Here is a 23,792-nt window from a genome sequence, read left to right on the forward strand (position 1 = left end):
CTACGCTAGGCAGCTCCATGTCTATTACCACTTGTCATCCCTATCCATAAAGCTGTCTAACAGTTTTGTAAAACGATAGTTTCAGCACTCATTACATGGTTACTAAGTCCATTTGTTGTCTCCCCTATTAGTAAACCAATTCTTTCCAATTTCCTTCTTAAATATAAATTTGTCCAATTCAAATCCCTTACTGCAAGTCCTGCCCTGTTGTCTTAATATGATGACCTTTGTGTCACCTTTGAAAGCCTTTGTTTGATCCACTTAAACACCTCTATTAGATCACCCTGCACTCTGCATCTTTCCAGAGTGTGTAAGTTAAGGTGCTTAAGCCTCTCTTCATAAGGTAAATTTCTGAGCCCATGTATCATTTTGGTCATTCTCCTCTGTACTGATTCTAGTGAAATGATGTCCATTCTATAAGACGGAGACCAAAACTGTACTGCATAGTCAAGGATAGGTCTAACACTAGATAGTTTGATAATTACCTCTGCACTTCTATTCATAACCATCCTAACAATGAAACCTAGTGCTCTGTTAGCTTTATTCCTGGTGCCAATGCATTGTTTCCTGGATTTAAGGTCAGGACTCACTTGAACTCCCAGGTCTCTCTTGCACTCAGTTTACTCTAAAAATGTGTTATCTAAGCTATATCTATTTTCAGGGCTGTGTAACCCTATGTTTAACACACTACATTTTGAGATATTGAAGTTCATTTGCCATTTCACCAACCATATGAGCAATTTGTTAAGATCATTCTGCGTCCTCTCCTGATCAAATTAGGCACTCTCCAATCCACAATACAGACATATTAGAGGCAGGGCAATTTTTTTATACATTTAATAAAAAAAAGGGTCTTATACCCTGCCAAATACAATACTTTAGGTATGTAGCAATGATAATAATGATAATAACAATAATAATAATAACAACAATGATAAAAAAAATCATAATAATAATGATAATATAATAATATAATTATAATAATAATAATGACACGAATAACAATAACAATATCATTATTATTGTTACTATCATTATTGTTATTATCATTATTATCATCATCATCATCTTATTATTATCATTATATCCCTATATTATTATTATCATTACTAATCAGTAGTAGTTGCCTCAAGTTTCACTGATGGGAAAATCATTGGTCACATACACATACCAAAAATTGTATGTATATGTATATATATATATATATATATATATATATATTTTTATATTTATATATATATATATATATATATACATACATACATATACTAAAGGCTTTTTCCCCTTACACAGGGGGAGCCAAAAATAAAAAGGCATAAAACCACTCCCACCCATTCCATTCCCTACATATTCCACTCCCCACCACCCTCCTCCCTCTCTCTTATCTTGGCACCTCCTAGATGACGGGTCATCCCTGGACCCTGTCCATTGCCCTGGGTCAGAAGCAGTGTTGCAAGACACAGCACATCCACAGCAAGGCTGGTTCATAAATTCAGTGACCGACCCCCCTCACCATCCCCTTATACAGAAAAGGAGAAGACAGAGAAAAATCCCTTCTGGCTGCATCTATTTTTTTTTCTCATACATACTTCCTCACCCCCCATCCCCCACCCACTCTCCCTCATGCATCACAGCATCATCCATACACAACCATTCTCCATTCACCCCTATCTTCTGCCCTCTCCCATCCTTCTTCAACAGACATTCCTCTCTTTTGTAATGCCCCTTTCACCCCATCCATCTCATCCTAGGACACCCCCTCATATTCACTCCTTCCACCTCTGCTTTCCACACCTGTTTTACTAATCTTTCTTCACTCATTCTTTCCATGTGTCCAAACCATCCTAATACTCTTTCATCAACCCTATCTCCCAGCTCCCTTTCCACCCCTGTTCTTCTCCTCACCTCTTCATTTCTCACTCTATTGGTCTTTAACAAGACATGTCCACAAGAAAACTTACTGCCAAAATATACTAATATGTATATATATATATATATATACTGTATATATATATATTATATATATATGTATTATATATATATATATATATATATATATATATATACATATATATATATATATATATATATATATATATACATATATATATATATATATATATATATATATATATATACACAGTCGAACCTCGAAAGCCCAGACCCCGAATGCCCGGGCCCTCATATGACCGGTCAAAATGAACAAAGGGCGGACTTTTCAAGCTAAGTTCCCTATTTGTCCGGTAGGTGGCAGCAACGGCCGTACACGTGTACTCAAACCCGGCCCAGTCAAGCCGCCATCAGGGCTGCCGTTTTGTAGAATTTTGTACCAAAACGTAGTAAAATAGCGGCATGTGGCAACTGCACAAGGACATGAAATTTTTTCTACATATCAGCGGGCTGTTAAAAACGTTCAAAAACTCAAAATTTTGTTTAAAAATCATAGAACTAGTTATCAAATAATAAATGGTACATCAAAATATGACTTTTATTGATATTTGTGTTACTTATAAAATATGATACCCCAAAAGATACATTTTTACCGTGTAGAAAAAATTCTACGCTGAAGTTTCAGCTTTCTTTTAGCGATAATGATATAAAAAAAAAATTTTTTATATCTTACTGAATATGTTAGGGCATGAGGGCCTTATATACATTCAAGAATAAAAAACTAGAACCAACATTTTGTCAAAGTTTGACAAGTATATCTTGCTATGAAAGTCTGCACACGCCCAAGAAAAATGTATGCCCCGGTATGGCAACACTCCCATTCTACACAGCAACCCTGGCCGCCACCACTGTCCCGCATGCATACCTTCCGATATTTACAGTGTAAGTAATAAAAAATACAGTACAGTACACTGTATATACAGTACATTTACATGCCTGTATTAAAGTTATTATTACAGAATTATTAGTATTATAGTATTATTATTATAGTACAGACGCTCCTCTACTTACGTTCATTCGTTTTACGTTTTTTCGATTTTACGTTTGAACTGACTAAAAAAAAAAAAAAAAAAAATTGAGTGAATTCTTTAGTTTAGCGCGCTCTCCGTAGTTCAAATGATACTTACGCATGATGCTGCATCCATTGTTTACATGGCACAAATGACAGACTGAACATGCCTTGCCTCCTCCTCCTCCTCCCCCTCCTCCTCCACCATCTCAATTTATGTTGCTTGAATTTAATCTATTGAAATTAATGTTATTATTTTACAATGTTATGTGTATAACTAATGATTTAGGGGTGTTTTATAAGATACGGTAATAGAATTTATGGATGTATAATACAGTAACAACTTACGTTCATTTTCAACTTACGTTCGGCCGTTTGGAACGTAACTAAAACGTAAGTTGAGGAGTGTCTGTATTGTTATTATTACATTGTTAGAGTATTATTCTTATGTGTTTCTATGCCATATCATACATTACCTATACGTATACCACTATGAAAATCTACGGTTGTTAGGGCAATATTTTCGATGACCGGACGTTTGGCATGACCGGACCACCCTTCCCCCCAATTAGTCCGGGCTTTCGAGGTTCGACTGTACTAAACTTGCTACACAAACAGGGTACAAACGAACAGATCGTAAGAGTTTTGGAAAAGATTTATTCGAAAGGTACTGCTATAGTTCGACTACACAGAGATACAGAAAAGATCAAGATCGAGAAAGGAGTATGGCAAGGCGATACAATTTCACCCAAACTATTTACAGCTTGTTTAGAAGATATTTTCAGAAGATTGAGTTGGGAAAAGAAAGGTTTGAAGATTAATGGCGAATATTTGAACCACCTAAGATTTGCAGATGACATCATTCTTATTTCAGAAAGAGCAGAAGACTTGCAAGATATGCTGAGTGATCTAAACAAAGAAAGTACCAAAGTAGGTTTAAAAATGAATAAGAGTAAAACCAAAGTAATGTTCAACACAAAAGTTCAAAGTAAAGAGATTGTAATTGATGATGAGAGTCTTGAGGAAGTTGAAGAGTATAATTATTTAGGTCAGATGGTGAAGGTGAGGAAAGATCATGATAATGAAATAAAAAGACGCATTACAATTGGTTGGAAAATGATTGGTAAGTATAACAAAATCATGAGAGGCTCTCTACCTTTATGTTTGAAATGTAAAGTTTACAACCAATGCATTCTACCAGCAATAATCTACAGATGTGAGACTTGGAAGCTGACGAGGGTGATGGAAATAAAGCTAAGGACTGCACAGAGGAGAATGGAGAGATCAATGATGGGAATAACACTGAGAGACCAAAAGAGAGCAAGTTGGGTGAGAGAGCAGACTAGAGTGAAAGATATTGTGGAGGCAGTAAAAGAGAGGAAGTGGAATTGGGCAGGTAAGTTGGTGCGAACGACTGATGAGCGATGGAGCAAGTGTGTTACTGAATGGACGCTGCGAGATAAGAAGTGTGGAAGAGGGAGACCAGACAGAAGGTGGAGAGATGAGATCGAGAAGTTTGCAGGAGTGACGTGGCAGAGGATGGCATGGTTGTGAGAATCATGGAATCCTATGAAGGAGGCCTTTGTTCAGCAGTGGACACAGGATGGCTGATTTGATTGATTGATTGATCCAGAAGGCAAGAAAAACACATTCTTAGAGATAAGAGGAAAAAATACCTCTAGCTACACACAAGATAATCACTTTAAATAGAAAAGAAATAATCTAAAAAAGCAAACAGAAAAAAGAACATCTTCAATAATTAATCAAACAAAAGTATCACAAAACAAATAAACAACAAGCAGAAAGAAAACTGGGTGAAAAAATTATACATACATACATATACATACATATACCAAGGCTTTTTCCCCCTTTCAAGGGAGGTAGCCAAAAAGGAAAAGGCATAAAAACACTCCCACCCATTTCATCCCTAAATACACTCCACACCCCTCCCTCTCATCTGAGCACCTCCTGGATGACGGGTCATCCCTGCACCTTGCCCACCGCCCCGGGTCAGAAGCAGTGCCGCAAGACACAGCACATCCACAGCAAGGCCGCTTCATTTAATCGGTGACCCCCCCTCTCCGTCCCCCCCTTGCATATAAGGAGAGGACGGGGAGAAATCCCTTCGGGCTGCGTCAAAATTTACTCACACATACTACCCCACCCCCCACCCCCCCGCCCATTCCTCCTCATGCAATCACAACATCATCCATATACAACCATTCTCCACTCACCTCTGTCTTCCGTCCTCTCCCTTCCTTCCTCAACAGACATTCCCCTCTTCCCCAAAGCCCCCTTCACCCCATCCATCCACCTCATCCTAGGACGTCCCCTCATGTTCACTCCCTCCACATCTGCCTTCCATACCTCTTTTACTAGTCTTTCTTCACTCATTCTTTCCATGTGTCCAAACCATCCTAATATTCTCTCATCAACCCTATCTCCCAGCTCCTTTTTCACCCCTGTTCTCCTCCTCACCTCCTCATTTCTCACTCTATCCAGCCTAGTAACCCCCACCATACTTCTCAGACACCTGATCTCAAACACATTCAAACTCCTTCTCTCTTCTTCTCTTATGTTCCACGTTTCTGCCCCATACAGTGCTGTTGGCACAATCACTCTTTCATACAGTCTCCTCTTCACATCCTCTCATTACACTCTTTAATCCACCAAGGCAATTACTCACTTCTCTCAATCTACATTCTACCTCCACCTTCACTCCACCTTTTCCTGCTACACTTGCACCCAAGTATCTAAAACTATCCACTTCCTCCAGTCGCTCTCCCTTAATGTTCACTTCCAGTCTACTGCCACTTTCACCCCTTGTACATCTCATCACCTTACTTTTACCCACATTTATCTTTAGCTTTCTTCTATCACATACTCTCCCAAACTCTGCCACCAGCTTCCTCAATCCCTCCTCCGACCCTGCCACAAGCGCAGTGTCGTCCGCAAACAACAGCTGGCTCACCTCCCACTTTTCTCCATTTTCTTTAACCATCTCCAATCCCTGACCCACTGCCCTAGCATTCACCTCTCGCACCACCCCATCCATGTATAAGTTGAACAGCCAGGGCGACATAACGCATCCTTGACGAAAGTCCCACCTTTACTTCAAACCACTCACTCTCTCCATTTCTAATCCTGACACAAGCTCTACTACTCTCATAAAAACTCTTGACAGCTCCCAAAAGCTTTCCTCCTATCCCATAAATCTGCATAACCTCCCACAGTGCCTTTCTGTCTACCCTATCATAAGCCTTTTCCAGATCCATAAAAGCCAAAAAAACATCCTTCCCCTTTCCTATAGCTTTCTCACATATCTGTCTTACCACAAAGATCTGATCTACACAACCTCTACCTGTCCTAAATCCACACTGTTCCACACTGGCAAAATATGAAGAGCTATGAAATAAAAAACTCAAAATTGAATTCCCCCTTCACCCATGAAGCAATTAGTGCATCCTCAAAACAGAAGTGCAACATTGTTTACAACCACTCCTCCAAAACTAACCTCAAGGCCATAACACCAGCAAATAGGAAAATAATGAAATTAAATTTGGAAAATTAAACCAGACACAGAAGCCCCTCCCTCTTCACCAGTACATACTGTAAGTCTATCTATCTATATACCAAGAGCTTTTTCCCCCTTACCAGTGAGATAGCCAAAGTCAAAAGGCATATACCCACTCCTACCCATTTCATTCCCATCCATCACCTTTTCCTCCCTCTCATCTTAGTTCCTCATGGATCATGGGACATCCCTGTATCCTACCCACTGCCCTGGGTCAGAAGTAATGCAGCAAAATACAGTACATCCACAGCAGGACTGCTACACTTAATAAGTGACCCCTCCTCTCTGTCCCCTTATGTAGAAAAATAGAAGACAAGGAGAAATCCCTTTGGGCTGCATCTAAGTGTATTTCACACATAACCACTCCTCAAACCCAACCCCCCATCTCTTCCCTTCCTTGCATCACAGTATCATTTATACACAGCCATTTCCACTAACCACTACTTCCTGCTTTCTCCCTTCCTTCCTTCCTCAACAGACATCCTCAATGCCCCTCTTACCCCATCCATTCATCTCATCCTTAGTCATCCCCTCATGTTCATTCCATCCACTTCTACCTTCCACACCTCTTTTACTAATCTTTCATCATTCTTTCCATGTGTCCAAACCATCCCAATACCTTATCTGCCATCTCCTTTTCCACCTCTGCTCTCCTCCTCATTTCCCACTATCCAACTTTGTAACCCCTACCATACTTCTCAGATGTACAGATGTAGAAGGGGCAATAAAGAAATTTAATAACTCCCATGCTGAAGGCCCAGACAAAATCTCAAACATCCAGCTCAAACACTTTGGCCAAACAATTACAAGAGCCTTAACCACTACGATATGATGACGCCCATGTAGGTGTCATGAAATACAAGTAACTACACGAGGATGGTGGTGATGGCATCTTGATTATACAGTATATATATTTTTGCAATTGTACATGAGTTACCCCCAGATTCTGTGAATTGGTTTGATCATGTTTTCTGTGTTTATTATTACTCAGAGTAAAAGGGAATAAGTAATACAGCAGTGACTTTATATTTTATAATGCAAATAGTGTGATGAATCATATGTTTGGCAGCCGATGCTGCATGTGAGAATTTGAGATGTACTGAAGTGGTTACCTGACATCTTCAACTACTCTTGGTTACACAATAAATTCCTATCAATCAGGAAAAGAGCTTATGTAATAATTTACATACTGTATTTTTCAGACCATAAGGCGCTTCGTACCATAAGGCGCACCCGTAATTTGCTATTCCCCATCCTTACATAAGACGCACCTGACCACAAGGCGCACCTGGTTAGGTAGGTCAAACACCACCAGAGGCGCCACCGTCGATGACGAGCACAATAGCGCGTCATTTTATGCGCACGCCATGCAAACGGCCAAATTTACATACCGCGGGAAATTTCATTCATACAAATGTTATGCGAGTGTATTTACTACGATTGTAGTAAATTTCAAACAATTACATCATCAGTTACATGTCGGTACATAAAAACATAAGATAAACATGGCGGCTGGCATTCAGTAGTAAATCGAAAATTGGTTTATGTTTCAGTGTAAAAAATGAGCTCAATAAATTCAGTGTATTGGCAACTGACCAAAATAAACGAAAACTACTAGTCTCGCGGATTGTTCTAATACCAAAATAAAGGCAGCGTGTTACGGAAGAGCTGAGAAATCGGTGGTACTAATTTTTTTTTTTTTTTCTATCGGGTCGGATTATCGGATAACAACAGCATCAACGACCATCCCGCCATCTTATCTATGATCACTGGTGGTATGAATCAAACTTCACTCTATTAAGTTTCTTACTATTATGTTATTAGTGTAATAGACTTATAGTTGAATTATTTCATCTATTTTCTTTAAAATGTGTGATTTTCATGTAATATGATCAAAGAGAAGTTACGTTTTTATCCTCCGTAATATTACGGACCACAGCTACGATTCGTCCTGCCCGCTATCTATTCTATGATCATTGGTGGTATGGATCAAGCTACACTATTAAGTTTGTTACTGCTGTGTTATTAGTGTAATAGATTGCATATAGTTGAATTATTCAAACTATTTTCTTTAAATTGTGTGATTTTCAAGTAATATGACGGTATTCATAGCTGTGGTGGGTAATTTTACAGAGGATAAAAACGTAATTCTTTGATTAAATTACATGGAAATCACACATTCTAAAGAAAATAGGTCAAATAATGCAACCATATGCTAATTCTTATATAAAATTGTGCCTGTCAGTAAAAACCGACATTGTTTACGTTTGATCGGCGATTAGTCAGACCGCACGTTTCGGCCCAATTTTCCCTTCAAAATGCAGTATCTAGAGAACTAGGACAGCTAGATGGCTAATTCAAATTGCATTATACTTATAGCGACTTTCTGCATACCATGAGAACTACTTCAGCTCAAATATCAGGAATTCCATTTTCATGTTGACCTAGCTAACCTGGTCTCGTCATTGGATAATCATGCAAATGTCAGTGCATTCAGAACTGAACATTTTCATTGTTGAATGAGAAAAATCGGTTGGGATTTAGCAAAATTACAAAAATAAATGATATATTATTTTATTTTGGTCAGTGAAATCAGACCACCTCCATGGATGGTCTGCCCTGCCAATACCCCTATGAAACAACAAACATACGGGAATTGTGGGGAATAAAACCAACAGTAGCAGTTTATTCCCGGAATTCTCTATTCACTTAAAAACACAAGATTACAAATGAAGGTAAATTTTTGTTTCGACCATGGGAGCAATATAGCAATAGAAAATTAATTATTAATTTTGTAAATTATAATGTATCAACGTAATATGCAATTTTGTGAGCGGAAAAAAAAAATTGCTGAAACGGATATCGTAAGTAACGAAGTCGTGTCGGACGAATGGTACGCCATGTTTGTTATGATAGATGCCGACGTCGAAGAAATGAAAGGGTGATAAATTCGTCTAACCTAATCTAACCTGTGTTTAATAAATTACCTGTAAATTAAATGTCATCCGGCTCGTCCTCGATGTCGTCGTCGTGAGAGACGTTGGCGTCCCAATCCTATGCTACCGACTTCTTTCATTAGCATATTACGTTGATACATTTTAATTTACAAAATTAATAATTAATCTTATATTGCTATATTGCGCCCATGATCGAAACTAAAAAAATACCCAAATGACTAGTCTGAGTGGAGCGAGACTAGACCAATGCAAAATGGCTGTCTGTGTTGTGGACGCTATCATATCATAGCCATGATAGCGTGAATGAATGCGGTGGCATGGACCCGAAAACTGTCGAAGTTTTCGCAATTTTCTTGTCAAGATACATGCACCTTGGTTATAACTTGGTTGTAACTTTTGTTAAGCCTATGCACTGTCGCCGTCGGCAGGCTAGCTACGAAACGTGTCAAAATAGTACGTCACTATCCGAGGCATTTTTTTTTGCACTGAAGCCACACATAAGGCGCACCTCACAATAAGGCACACCACCTGATTTTGGCCGATTTTAAGGATTTTGCCCACGCCTTATGGTCCGAAAAATACGGTAATTAAAAACCAAACAAACCTATTAACCCCTTCCATACGGTGCCGCATACGTAGGCGGCATGAGGAGCAAGTGGATACACAAGGCTGCCATATCGGTGTCTTGATTATATTTATTGTAGTTGCCCCTGAGTAATGACATACTCTCTAAACTGTCTTCATCACATTTTCTATGGTTATCAAAATTCACGGGTGAAAGAGAGAACGATCGATATAAGCGGTGACTATATTTTATGATGCGAGTATTATTACGACACATCGTACGTCTGGCAGCTAATGCTGCCCACGAGATTTTGGCCCGTACTGAAGAGGTTAAAAACTCTGAATCATACTGACTAATTTCACTACTATCCACAATATAGCTGATGGAAAGACAGGTAGCAGGAAGAGTCAAAACAAAATTACCAACTTCCCCTAACTAACATGGATTCAAAGAGGGCCACTCTGCTAGCACACTGTTCACACATATCTCAAAACAAATACTAGGATTCAACAAGAATGCCTCACCAAAAAAAAGTTGTTGTAACCACTGACAGGATCAAAAGACACATACTATGCAAAATGATAATTGAGATGGGCATTCATAATAATTCATAAAAGTTCCAAGAAAAGCTCAAATTCTGGGTAAAATTTTCTTTAAACTATAGTTCAGATTCCAACCTGTTCAATCCCTGCGGCATTTGAGTTCCAAGGTACCACTGTATATATTTATATAAGGTACAAAGGCAATACATTTACCTTTAACTCTTCCCTACTGAAGTACACACATATATACATATACCAATGGCTTTTTCCTCCTTAAAAGGGAGGTAGCCAAAGTCAAAGGCATAAATCCAGTCTCACCCATTTCAACCCCACATACTCCACTCCCATTCACCACCCCTCCCTCCCTCTTTTCTTGGCTCCTCCTGAATGATGGGTCATCCCTGCATCTTGCCCACTGCCCTGGGTCAGAACCAATGTAGCAAGACACAGCACATCCACAGCAAGGCCACTTCCCACATGCAGGTATTGCCATGAAAATGAATAGCCTGGTGATAGCCAGAATAAAAAGAAAAGTGCCAGCTAGTGTGGAAGGAGTCAGGCATTCTTTACCTTTAACACTTTTCATTTTACTATAACAGACCTCTCATCATGAAAGGGCAGCCCCACATACCTTCCCACAGAGAAAGGAAAGCCAAGTGATGTTACCTACCTCATTGTAGAATTGGTGCATCTCATCGTAAGAAACAGTCCAGAGGTAGTTGCTGTCATACTCTACCACCACTGCAGCAACACTGCCTGTCTCTCGACAAAATTTGGGCCCTGCCACACCTGGCAGGAAGAAGTCTGGAGGTGTCTGGTAGAGGGCCCGGATGGCACCATGGAGGCACTGGTTGAAAACCTGCTGTGAATAAGGAAAGGTGGAATTCTCGCAGCAAGGTGATCGGTCAATACCATCGATTGGGTCCATGCATCGCCGTTCCATCAATGATTTGAAGGTCTCAATGAAGCAGTTAGGTAGGAGTGGACCCAAGGTATTCTTATAGAAACTCTGGTTCCGGAGGTCATGGCAGAACTCAAGGAGCCACTGCTGTGCTTCTGGCAGTGACACATCAAACTCCTCATCATACTCAAGGGTGCCCTTGGCATCTGGATTGAGGTAGTCACCATTGTCCACTGGCTTGATCCCCCAGACAATGCGGATAGGCAAGCGATTAGCAATGTCTCTTCGCATCTTGCGTTCAAACCAGAACTTGTCCTTGTACACGAAGTCATACTTCTCAAATTCATGGTCACCTGAGAAGAGCTGAAACTCTTTTGTGTCAGCAAGCTTGAGTTTGGGGAAGTAGAAGACAACCACAACACTACACACAGCCAGTGATCCCAGAAGGAGCACCCACAGATACCGTGGCTTGACTACAATACAAGGCAGGATTTTCTCAAAGTAGATGCGTGCAAATTCAGCACAGCAATAGCAGAGCCGAAGAGGTGCAGCGCAGACAACGGAGCAGCGTGGGGAGAGGTTGGGTGCATAGACAGGGGCAGGTGGAACACAAAGGCAGCATGTAGATGATCCCCACTTCTCAGCCACAACCACACAAGCAGGCACCCATGTGACCATCAGGACCAGGTTGGCCAGAACCACTGTGCCCGCGAAGATGCTACATGGGAAAAGCAAATCATTACTCTGTATTCAGCTTCTAGACTAAAACTATGTTGTAAAACACAGCAAAAGGGTTAATGACAGGGTCAAACCCTTTCACTGCAGAAAGTGTTCATCAAATTAATAAAAATTACCAGATGGCAGCATGAGTAAAGATGTAGGTTGTAAAATGCAGTGAAAGGGTTAATACTTTGTTGGGTTTGGATGCTCCTTCATGTGAATAAAATTATCTGGTGAAAACCAAAATAAATCAATATATCTCTTGTCTGACAGTACTTAGTGGCTAAATAAAATTACTATTATTAAAAAAAAAAAACAAGCTGTAATGTTAACAGGTTGATATTTATTGTAGTGATGCACAAATTCATAAATCTATACTAACACAACGTGACACACAAAACTGAAGGTTACACAATTCAGGTAGCTCACATTAAAAAAAAATTGAAGTTGTGAGATTTACCTATACTGCTATGCATTCCAATGTCAAAGTATGACAATAGATCTTTTTTGTCCATACTGAAGTTCAGAAGTTGGCTCCAGAAGAAAATGAATTTAAATGAAGGAATTAAGTTAAGCCCACAAACATGCAAGTATGTGCACAAAAAGTTAACTGACAGAAATTGGGGCATAAATAGGTCTTTGTCCAATTGAATCTAACTTTGAACTGTTCTACAGTCTTTGCTTGAAGTTTGTTCCTTTCATTACATGGTTGGTGAAATTGTTTCTGTTTCTTTCTCGAGATATCACTCTCATTTTCTTTTTATCTCTTAGTGATTTATGACAGAAGTTCAAAGTATTTTATCTCCAATGTCTGTTGTGTCTGCGGATGCTGCTGTGTCTAGCCTGCAAGAGGCTGCACTGTTGGAACCCTTGGTCAGTGAGAGAAGGAAGACCCCCCACTATGGGGACACTGAACTCACAAGACACTGCCTAAGGGGCCCACAAGTGGATGCAAAAAACCCTTACCTCTCCAGGAAGGTGCAGCACCTGATCTCCAGACTTGCAACCAACCCACATATGCTTGCTTCTTCTCTTCTACTACTGCTTTCACCTTTTCATCCTACCATTCACTTCCCTTCCTTCTATTTCTTTCTATCCTCCTTGTTTTACATACCTTCTTTGCACACTTTGTCACTTCCTCCTTAAAACATACTCATTCTTCTTCTACTCCTGGCTCCCCTTTCTCACCACTTCCCTTACCTCTCCCAGCTTCTCATGGTATTCCTTTTCATTCAATTTATTAAGTCTCAGCACCTCTCAATCTCCCACCCTCTTCCTCCTCCTCCATTTTTCCTCAACTCTCAATATTCCTTCTACTAAAAAATTATCTGATATTTCCCCACTGTTTTCCCTTGAAAACATGAACATCCAAAACTCTTCCTATACCTCCTTTTGATACCCTTATATAATCCATTAATGCCTTATCAATCATCCTTCTGTCTACCATTCTTTTCCATGTATAATTCTACTTGGCTCTCTTCTTAAACATTGTGTTTGCTATCATCAACTCCTTTTCTAAACACATCTCCAACATCATCTCTCCACTACAATGTGTATCTGGTAACCCAAGCTTTCCTACTGCTCCATCTATTGGCTCATCCCCCAATTTAGTATTTAGATTCTCCAATGCCATTACATTTACATTGCTCCCAAAATTCTCTAAACACTCATTTGAATCTCTTTCTATACACAACTCATGGCACAGTTGGTAGAGTTACCGGCTGCCACTATGGAGGTCCAGGTTCAAATCCTGCCCAGGACTGAAATAATTTCAGTATTGCTGTGCTGCAGGTTGTTACTCCAACTCTCATGGGCAGGGAGTTGGGTGTGTGTGTGTGCATGTAAGGTCACAGCATTACCCATAGATCAGTCATATATGAGCTCTGAGCTGTCAATCATGAGTACAACACGTGATCTAAAAACCATGGTGAATCACATGTCCAACACATGATCCAAAGACCATGGTGAATCATGAATCCCACATGTGATCCAAAGACCATAGTGAAAGTGCATCCCTTTCCATTTCACTTGTCTCACTACCAGGTCCATATCAACTCACAAAATCCCACATCTCCCAACACAGTTTCAACTTCACCCACATTTACCTTGAAGATACTTCCCTCCACTCCACCATGCACTTTCCTATCTCAAACCATACAAGAATTTAAGAACAAACTAGATGCTGATATACACAAAGACAGGTCACTACAAGTATAGCTCCCCTTCCTGTATAATACAACCAGGTAAATACTTATTGGCAGAGTCACTGCTTCCCTCCCTTCCCAAATCATCTCTCCTGACATTCTCCCCTCCACACTCCAAAACTCACAATCACCACTCCCTTTCAGCTTTGTTTCACTTATGGGCAACATAGCTGTCTTCCTTCTCATAAACATAATACCAATCTCTTCCCTTTTACTCTCACCTGTGCCTTAATCACACACATTTAATCACTAATACTTTAAGGTTTTGGTTGGAGTTTCCCTGACCTTCTTATGCCTTTAATTTCTGTAGGATGAATATACAGAGTAGGATCCCTATTCCCATAATTTCATCCCACTTTGTTGCCTTTTATGACTCACATGGTAATCACAATAACAGAATATTTTTCTCCCCTTACCACAGGGTAAAAGAAAGGTAGACTTAAAGAAGTGGTAAAGGACATTTTCAGGGAAACACCATAAAGGGATAGTCATAGTACAAAATATAGCATCATTCCTCTAGGGATTGAGATTCTACTCTAATACAAACAAATGATGTATGGCTCAAGTCTGTAGAGACACCCCAAAACAGTCCCTAAAGCATTGGCTGCATGCTACTATACAATTACTATTGCATGATTGCATGCAGTCAATACCTTAGTATAGAAATAATGCATTTACAGTAAGAAATTACAACCTTTTTAAGTGGAGTAACTGCTGAAGGGAAAGGTGCATTGGAGCTATAGTAATTCATGACTCCAGTCCCGGCACAATTAACATTCCCTACTACTCACCCACATACATTGTTACCTGAAACATCTGATAGCTGTGATGTGGGACACACAGGAAGCATAGAAGGCAGCAGCAGTGGTGAGTGATGTGACAAGGATGCTGGCAGCTGCATGTTTGAGAGCATCCTGTACCAGCTTGACCAGAGTCCCAGCATTTTTATCCTGCTTGCCTAAGCCCCACACTTTGCAGTAGATGAATGTGTCATCTGCTCCCAAGCCTGTGGGGCACAAGGGAAATAAACCAAATCACTAAACCAACATCAAGTAAGTGATTAATAACCTGCAGCCTTTGGGGGACCTTTACAGAAACCTATTTTGCATAACAAAAGGTGATGAAAGCCACTGACTTGGCCCACAGAGCTTATAATTAAATTTCAAGGTGAAAGTATCCTCAGTAGAAATATAGAATATTGGATAAATGTATGTTTCCTGACAGCACTCTCACAATTTCTCTATTTTGCCCTAAAGAAATCAATCATTCTGAAGGATGTTGTTAAAAAATGTGTCATAAACAAATCATACTGTTTAATTTACAAATTAACAAAAATGTGAATGTGACATTTTTCTGCCATTTGAGGCCAAAAATTCCTAAAAAGATAAAAAAAAAAAAAAAAAAAAGGATATAGCTACTCTATGCTTTTGCCAGCACTGCAGTGCTACTTAATTTAGGTGCTAGAGTTGTCAGTATGCTGGATACTATTGAATGGTTGGAATAATTCTAATCTTTTTCCACCTACGCTTTACTCTCAATCTCCCCTATTCCAAAAAAAGTCAAGTGACATTCCCCCCACTCTCTTCCCAAAGAACACGGACATCCAGAACTCTTCCTATCATTCCTTTAGATACTACTATATAGACCATTAACCACTTCAGTATGAGTCAAATTCTCATGCACAGCATCGGCTGTCACACAGTGACAATTGAATGAATTGAATGTGCCTGAGAATGCTCCGCGAGCTAATGCTAAATCTAGATTCTTCGACCGAAAATTGGCAATTTAACTAGTTGTAAACAAATCTGAAGGGGGCAATGACGAGTGGTACCATGATGTAGCAAAGTGATTTAAGTTTAACAAGAATAGAAAAAAGAAGGGAAATGGATGATAAACCGACATACGCAGAGACAACCAAAAGAAGATTAGATATGAGTAAGTATGAAACGCCTTTGGGAGTGGTTAGAAAGAAAATATGTAACATAGAAAGTCCCAGATATGAAGACGAATCATTCCATGGATTCAGAACAGAAAGAGGTATCGACCTCAAAAACATACTAATAAACCAAGAAATATTTGAAATGAAAAGGGATATTGTTGAATGGAAAAGGGAACATAACCAATTATACAAAGAAGTGAGTGAATTGACAAAAAAAAAGCTCTATTCGCTAGGGAACTGGAACAAATGAAAAAGGAACTGGCTAAAATAAAAAGTTGTAATGAAAAGATGAAAAATGAAGACATAAACATAAATGAAAATTTGTTGAGGGAAGTTAATGAAAAGATATTAATAGAGGCAGGCAAAGTTGATGAAAACGTGAAAAAATCAAACATGATGGAAATCAAAAACAAAATGAAAGACAAAGAAAACCAAAAAATACTATTTAAAGAAATAGTCAAAGAACAAATGAACGAAAGTACAAAGGACACATTGATACATACATACATATACCAAGGCTTTTTTTCCCCTTACAAGGGAGGTAGCCAAAAAGGAAAAGGCATAAAATCATTCCCACCCATTCCATCCCTGAATACACTCCACACCCCTCCACCCTTCCTCTTATCTTAGCGCCTCTTGGATGACGGGTCATGCCTGCACCTTGTCCACTGCCCTGAGTCAGAAGCAGTGTTGCAGGACACAGCACATCCACAGCAAGGCCGCTTCATTAAATCTGCGACCCCCCCTCTCCGTCTCCTCATGCATAAAAGACGACGTGGAGAAATCCCTTCGGGCTGCGTCAAATTTTGCTCACACATACTACTTCACCCCCATCCCCCCGCCCATTCCACCTCATGCATCACAACATCATCCATATACAACCATTCTCCATTCACCCGTCTTCTGTCCTCTCCCGTCCTTCCTCAACAGACATTCCCCTCTTCCCCAAAGCCCCCTTCACCCCATCCATCCACCTCATCCTAGGACGTCCCCTCATGTTCACTCCTTCCACATCTGCCTTCCATACCTCTTTTACTAGTCTTTCTTCACTCATTCTTTCCATGTGTCCAAACCATCCTAATACTCTTTCATCAACCCTATCTCCTAGCTCCCTTTCCACCCCTGTTCTCCTCCTCACCTCCTCATTTCTCACTCTATCTAGCCTAGTAACCCCCATCATACTTCTCAGACACCTCATCTCAAACACATTCAAACTCCTTCTCTCTTCTTCTCTTATGTTCCATGTTTCTGCCCCATACAGTGCTGTTGACACAATCACTCCTTCATACAGTCTCCTCTTAGCATCCATTCCCAAATGTCTATTCCTCATTACACTTTTTAATCCACCAAGGCATTTACTCGCTTCTCTCAATCTACATTCTACCTCCACCTTCACTCCACCTTTTCCTGCCACATTTGCCCCCAAGTATCTAAAACTATCCACTTCCTCCAGTCGCTCTCCCTTAATGTTCACTTCCAGTCTACTGCCACTTTCACCCCTTGTACATCTCATCACCTTACTTTTACCCACATTTATCTTCAGCTTTCTTCTATCACATACTCTCCCAAACTCTGTCACCAACTTCCTCAATCCCTCCTCCGATCCTGCCACAAGCGCAGTGTTGTCAGCAAACAACAACTGGCTCACCTCCCACTTTTCTCCATTTTCTTTGACCATCTCCACTCCCTGACCCACTACCCTCGCATTTACCTCTCGCACTACCCCATCCATGTATAAGTTGAACAGCCAGGACAAAACACATCCTTGACGAAGTCCCACCTTTACCTCGAACCACTCACTCTCTCCATTTCTAATCCTGACACAAGCTCTACCCTAATAAAAACTCTTGACAGCTCCTAGTAGCTTTCCTCCTATCTCGTATATCCACAAAACCTCCCACACTGCCTTTCTGTATACCCTATCGTAAGCCTTTTCCAGATCCATAAAAGCCCAAAAAACATCCTTCCCCTTTCCTATAGCTTTCTCACATATCTGTCTTACCACAAAAATCTGATCTACACAACCTCTACCCATCCTAAATCCACACTGTTCCTCACCAATTACTCCCTCTGTTCCTCTCCTAATCCTCTCAATCAAGATCCTCCCATAAGCCTTCCCAACTACACTTAACAAGCTAATCCCTCTGAAACTACTACATTCACACTTGTCCCCTTTTCCCTTGTAAAGTGGAACTATACAGGCACTCCTCCAGTCCTCTGGCACTCTACCCTATCTCCAGCAAACATTAAATAACCTCACCAACCAGTCCACCATCATTGTACCTCCTTTTTTTAGACATTCTGCATGGCATCCATCCAGACCAGGTGCCTTACCTGCTTTCATCATCTTTACAACTGCCTTCACTTCATCCTTCCTTAATTCTCCTCCATTTTCCTCACTCATCATGGTCATTTTCTTAGCATTTCCCACTACAGATATCTTTCCATCCCTATCTTCTTTCCCATTTAGCAACTCCCTAAAATATTCTGTCCATCTTCCCCTTATTGCCTTCTCTTCCATTATCATCTCTCCATCTGCACCTTTTACCTTTTCTTCTCTAATTGATTCACCTCCTCTTCCTCTCTTAATTTCTTTCCAAAACATCTTTTTATTACTTTCAAAACTTTCTGTCATACTCTTATCCCATTTCACATCTGCTCTCCTCTTTGCCTCCTTTACCTTTTGCTTTAATTCTCTTTTCTTTTCTTTGTACCTCTCATATGACTCCCTCGTCCTATTTTGTAACCAATCTGAGAAACAGTGAAAAAAATACATGGGAGCGACAAGCGATTTCGCTCGGGAAAGTTTTTCATGCATTATCCATCATTTGGCAATCCCTGAATCCCATCACCAGTGATGAAAGGATCAGAGCAAACACAACTTACCCATGATCAATCATTGCATTATCAATCGATATCATAAATGCAACACATCAATCAACTTTAATTTGTTGATGTACGTACATATGTGTACACGGTATAGCTGCTAGAGTTCAATGGCTTACCTAACCTAGCTTCATATCAGCTGCATGCGCGCGTATACTAGTTCATGTTGACTAGACTCTACACGACTATCGTGCTACATAATGTCACTAGTTGCGAATTGCATGGTACCTGTATGCAGGGAAGTTCATTGGTTGCATGCAGCTAGCTGCCCAATCAACGCACTGACTACATGTACAATGCACCATACCCAATACCACATCACCACATGCATACGTACACTGTACATATACAAACTCGCTCCGACATGAGTAATGAGTTAGCCTTCCAATAATTTGAAGGAAATCGAACCTGCAAAAACATGGCTCTGGAAGTATCAGAAATGGCTCTGGTAATTAAAAAAAATGGCTCTGGTGAAATTTAAAAAAAAAAAAAAAAAAAAAAAAAAAAAAAAAAAAAAAAAAATGAAAAATGGCTCTGAAAAACATACATACATATACCAAGGCTTTTTCCCCCTTCCAAGGGAGGTAGCCAAAAAGGGAAAGGCATAAAAACACTCCCACCCATTTCATCCCTAAATACACTCCACACCCCTCCCACCCTCCCTCTCATCTGAGCACCTCCTGGATGACGGGTCATCCCTGCACCCTGCCCACCGCCCTGGGTCAGAAGCAGTGTCGCAAGACACAGCACATCCACAGCAAGGCCACTTCATTTAATCGGCGACCCCCTCTCTCCGTCCCCCCTTGCATATAAGGAGAGGACGGGGAGAAATCCCTTCGGGCTGCGTCAAAATTTACTCACACATACTACCCCACCCCCCACCCCCCCGCCCATTCCTCCTCATGCAATCACAACATCATCCATATACAACCATTCTCCACTCACCTCTGTCTTCCGTCCTCTCCCTTCCTTCCTCAACAGACATTCCCCTCTTCCCCAAAGCCCCCTTCACCCCATCCATCCACCTCATCCTAGGACGTCCCCTCATGTTCACTCCCTCCACATCTGCCTTCCATACCTCTTTTACTAGTTTTTCTTCACTCATTCTTTCCATGTGTCCAAACCATCCTAATATTCTTTCATCAACCCTATCTCCCAGCTCCTTTTTCACCCCTGTTCTCCTCCTCACCTCCTCATTTCTCACTTTATCCAGCCTAGTAACCCCCACCATACTTCTCAGACACCTCATCTCAAACACATTCAAACTCCTTCTCTCTTCTTCTCTTATGTTCCAAGTTTCTGCCCCATACAGTGCTGTTGGCACAATCACTCCTTCATACAGTCTCCTCTTCGCATCCATTCCCAAATGTCTATTCCTCATTACACTTTTTAATCCACCAAGGCATTTACTCGCTTCTCTCAATCTACATTCTACTTCCACCTTCACTCCACCTTTTCCTGCTACACTTGCATCCAAGTATCTAAAACTATCCATTTCCTCCAGTCGCTCTCCCTTAATGTTCACTTCCAGTCTACTGCCACTTTCACCCCTTGTACATCTCATCACCTTACTTTTACTCACATTTATCTTTAGCTTTCTTCTATCACATACTCTCCCAAACTCTGCCACCAGCTTCCTCAATCCCTCCTCTGACCCTGCCACAAGCGCAGTGTCGTCCGCAAACAACAACTGGCTCACCTCCCACTTTTCTCCATGTTCTTTAACCATCTCCAATCCCTGACCCACTACCCTAGCATTCACCTCTCGCACCACCCCATCCATGTATAAGTTGAACAGCCAGGGCGACATAACGCATCCTTGACGAAGTCCCACCTTTACTTCAAACCACTCACTCTCTTCATTTCTAATCCTGACACAAGCTCTACTACTCTCATAAAAACTCTTGACAGCTCCCAAAAGCTTTCCTCCTATCCCATAAATCTGCATAACCTCCCACAGTGCCTTTCTGTCTACCCTATCATAAGCCTTTTCCAGATCCATAAAAGCCAAAAAAACATCCTTCCCCTTTCCTATAGCTTTCTCACATATCTGTCTTTCCACAAAGATCTGATCTACACAACCTCTACCCATCCTAAATCCACACTGTTCCTCACCAATTACTCCTTCTGTTCCTCTCCTAATCCTCTCAATTAAGATCCTCCCATAAGCCTTCCCTACTACACTTAACAGGCTAATCCCTCTGAAACTACTACATTCACACTTGTCCCCTTTTCCCTTGTAAAGAGGAACTATACAGGCACTTCTCCAGTCCTCCGGTACTCTACCCTCTCTCCAGCAAACATTAAATAACCTCACCAACCAGTCCACAATCACTGAACCTCCCTTTTTCAGACATTCTGCATGGCATCCATCCAGACCAGGTGCCTTACCTGCTTTCATCATCTTTACAACTGCCTTCACCTCATCCTTCCTTATTTCTCCTCCATTCTCCTCACTCATCACTCTCATTTGCTTCGCATTTCCCACTGCAGCTATCTTTCCTTCCCTATCCTCCTTTACATTTAGCAACTCCCTAAAATATTTTGCCCATCTTCCCCTTACTGCCATCTCTTCCATTATCATCTCTCCATCTGTACCTTTTACCTTTTCTTCCCTACTTGATTCGCCTCCTCTTCCTCTCTTAATTACCTTTCCAAAACATCTTTTTATTACTTTCAAAACTTTCTGTCATACTCCTACCCCATTTCACATCTGCTCTCCTCTTTGCCTCCTTTACCTTTTGCTTTAATTCTCTTTTCTTTTCTTTGTACGTCTCATATGCCTCCCCCGTCCTCTTTTGTAACCAATCTGTGAATGCTCGCTTCTTCTCTTCTACAACCTTCTTTGTTTCCTCATCCCACCATTCACTACCCTTTCTTCTATTTCCCCCTGTCCTTCTTGTTCCACACACCATCCTTGCACACTTTAAGACTCCCTCCTTGAACCATCCCCATTCCTCCTCCACACCCATCTCTGCTCCATCCTTTATTCCCTCCCACTCCTCCTTCAGCTTCTTTTCGTACTCCTTCTCCTTTTCCTTTTCATTCAAGGAGTTCACTCTAAGCACCTCCCTACCTTTTGTCCCTTTCCTCTTTCTCCATCTATCCTCCACTCTCAGCTTACCTTCCACCAAAAAATGATCTGATATTCTCCCACCCTCTCCCCTTAGCACATGTACATCCTTAACTCTTCCTATCATAATCCTATTTACCACTACATAATCCATTAGCGCTCTATCTACCACCTTTCCATCCACCACCCTCTCCCATGTGTACTTATGCTTGACTTTCTTCCGAAACACTGTATTTGCTATCATCAACTCTCTTTCTAGACACATTTCCACCATCAACTCTCCACTACGATTCTTTCCTGGAACTCCACACTTCCCAACCACTCCATTGATTGGACCATTTCCCACCCTAGCATTAAGGTCTCCCAGTACTATTACATTGACATTTCTTCCTAAACCCTCTATGCACTCATTTAAATCTATCCAAAAGGCCTCCCTTTCTTCCACGCTCTTCTCACTGCCAGGCCCATATGCACTTACAAAGACCCACATCTCCTTTCCCAGTTTCACCTTCATCCACATTATCCTTGAGGAAACCTCCTTCCACTCCACTACCTGTTTACCTATCTCCTCCAAGAGAACAACAAAATTGTATTTAAGAGATATAGTGACACAACACATCAAAGAACAAACTAAGGACACAGTTATTAAAGTGATGGGAGAGAAGGACAATATAGTAAGAGACTTAGTGGACAAAAAGAAATGTATAATTATATTAGGGATGAAAGAGAAGCATAATCCAAATAGGACCACAGGAGTAAAAGAGAAGGAAAAGGTAAACAAGATATTAGAAATAGATTCAAGAGGATGAACAAGAAACAGGGAAAGAAATTAAAGAAATATATAGAATAGGAAAATACAATACAGATAAGACCAGACCAATTAAGGTTAAATTCAGGTCACAAACGACAGTAGAGAATATCTTAGCAAAAACAGAGAAACTAGCAAACAGTGATCAATATAAACAGGAATGAATAAGAAGAGAAATGAATAAAGAGGAAAGGGAGGATGAGAAAACAAAATGACTAAAAGCTAAGGAAAAAAACAAGAAAAGAGCAGAGTCAGAAAAAGAGAAATTCTATTGGAGAGTAGTGGATATGAAAGTGAGGAAATGGTTCATAGCAGAGAAAAATGGAAAGGGAACAGAAAACACGATGGAAGTAGCAGAAAATTAAAAGTGTCTTACACAAATACAGATGGATTAATAACAGGTTTAAACAAACTGAATGATTACCTGAAGGATAAAGAACAGGACATAATGGGAATTGTAGAGACAAAATTGAAAGGTCTACTACCACCCAACAGTATAGGACATAGTGTATATAATTATTGGATTAGAAACAGAGAGGTAAAACAAGGGGGTGGAGTTATGTTCCTGACTAAGAAGGATATAAATGTGAGGAATGTCTCATATGGAAAGAATAGAGATGATTATGATGGAAGTGGAGGACAGGGATGGGAAGAGCAGGAAGTT

At 40.5% G+C, this 23,792-nt stretch overlaps 1 protein-coding gene across 1 annotated transcript in view; it reads right to left on the reverse strand.

Annotated features, from left to right (window-relative positions):
- LOC143029542 (protein dispatched homolog 1-like) overlaps positions 1–23,792 on the reverse strand; it is a 414,630-nt gene that overhangs the window by 3,951 nt on the left and 386,887 nt on the right. Inside the window, exons 13-14 of the mRNA XM_076192201.1 lie at positions 15,230–15,428; positions 11,268–12,216 (exon numbers count right to left, since the gene is read on the reverse strand). Coding sequence (XP_076048316.1) covers positions 11,268–12,216; positions 15,230–15,428 — 1,148 coding nt within the window. The remainder of the gene's footprint in view (positions 1–11,267; positions 12,217–15,229; positions 15,429–23,792) is intronic.

Source organism: Oratosquilla oratoria, chromosome 11, assembly GCF_046742065.1.
Source record: "Oratosquilla oratoria isolate Oo_2021 chromosome 11, ASM4674206v1, whole genome shotgun sequence".
NCBI lineage: Eukaryota > Metazoa > Arthropoda > Malacostraca > Stomatopoda > Squillidae > Oratosquilla > Oratosquilla oratoria.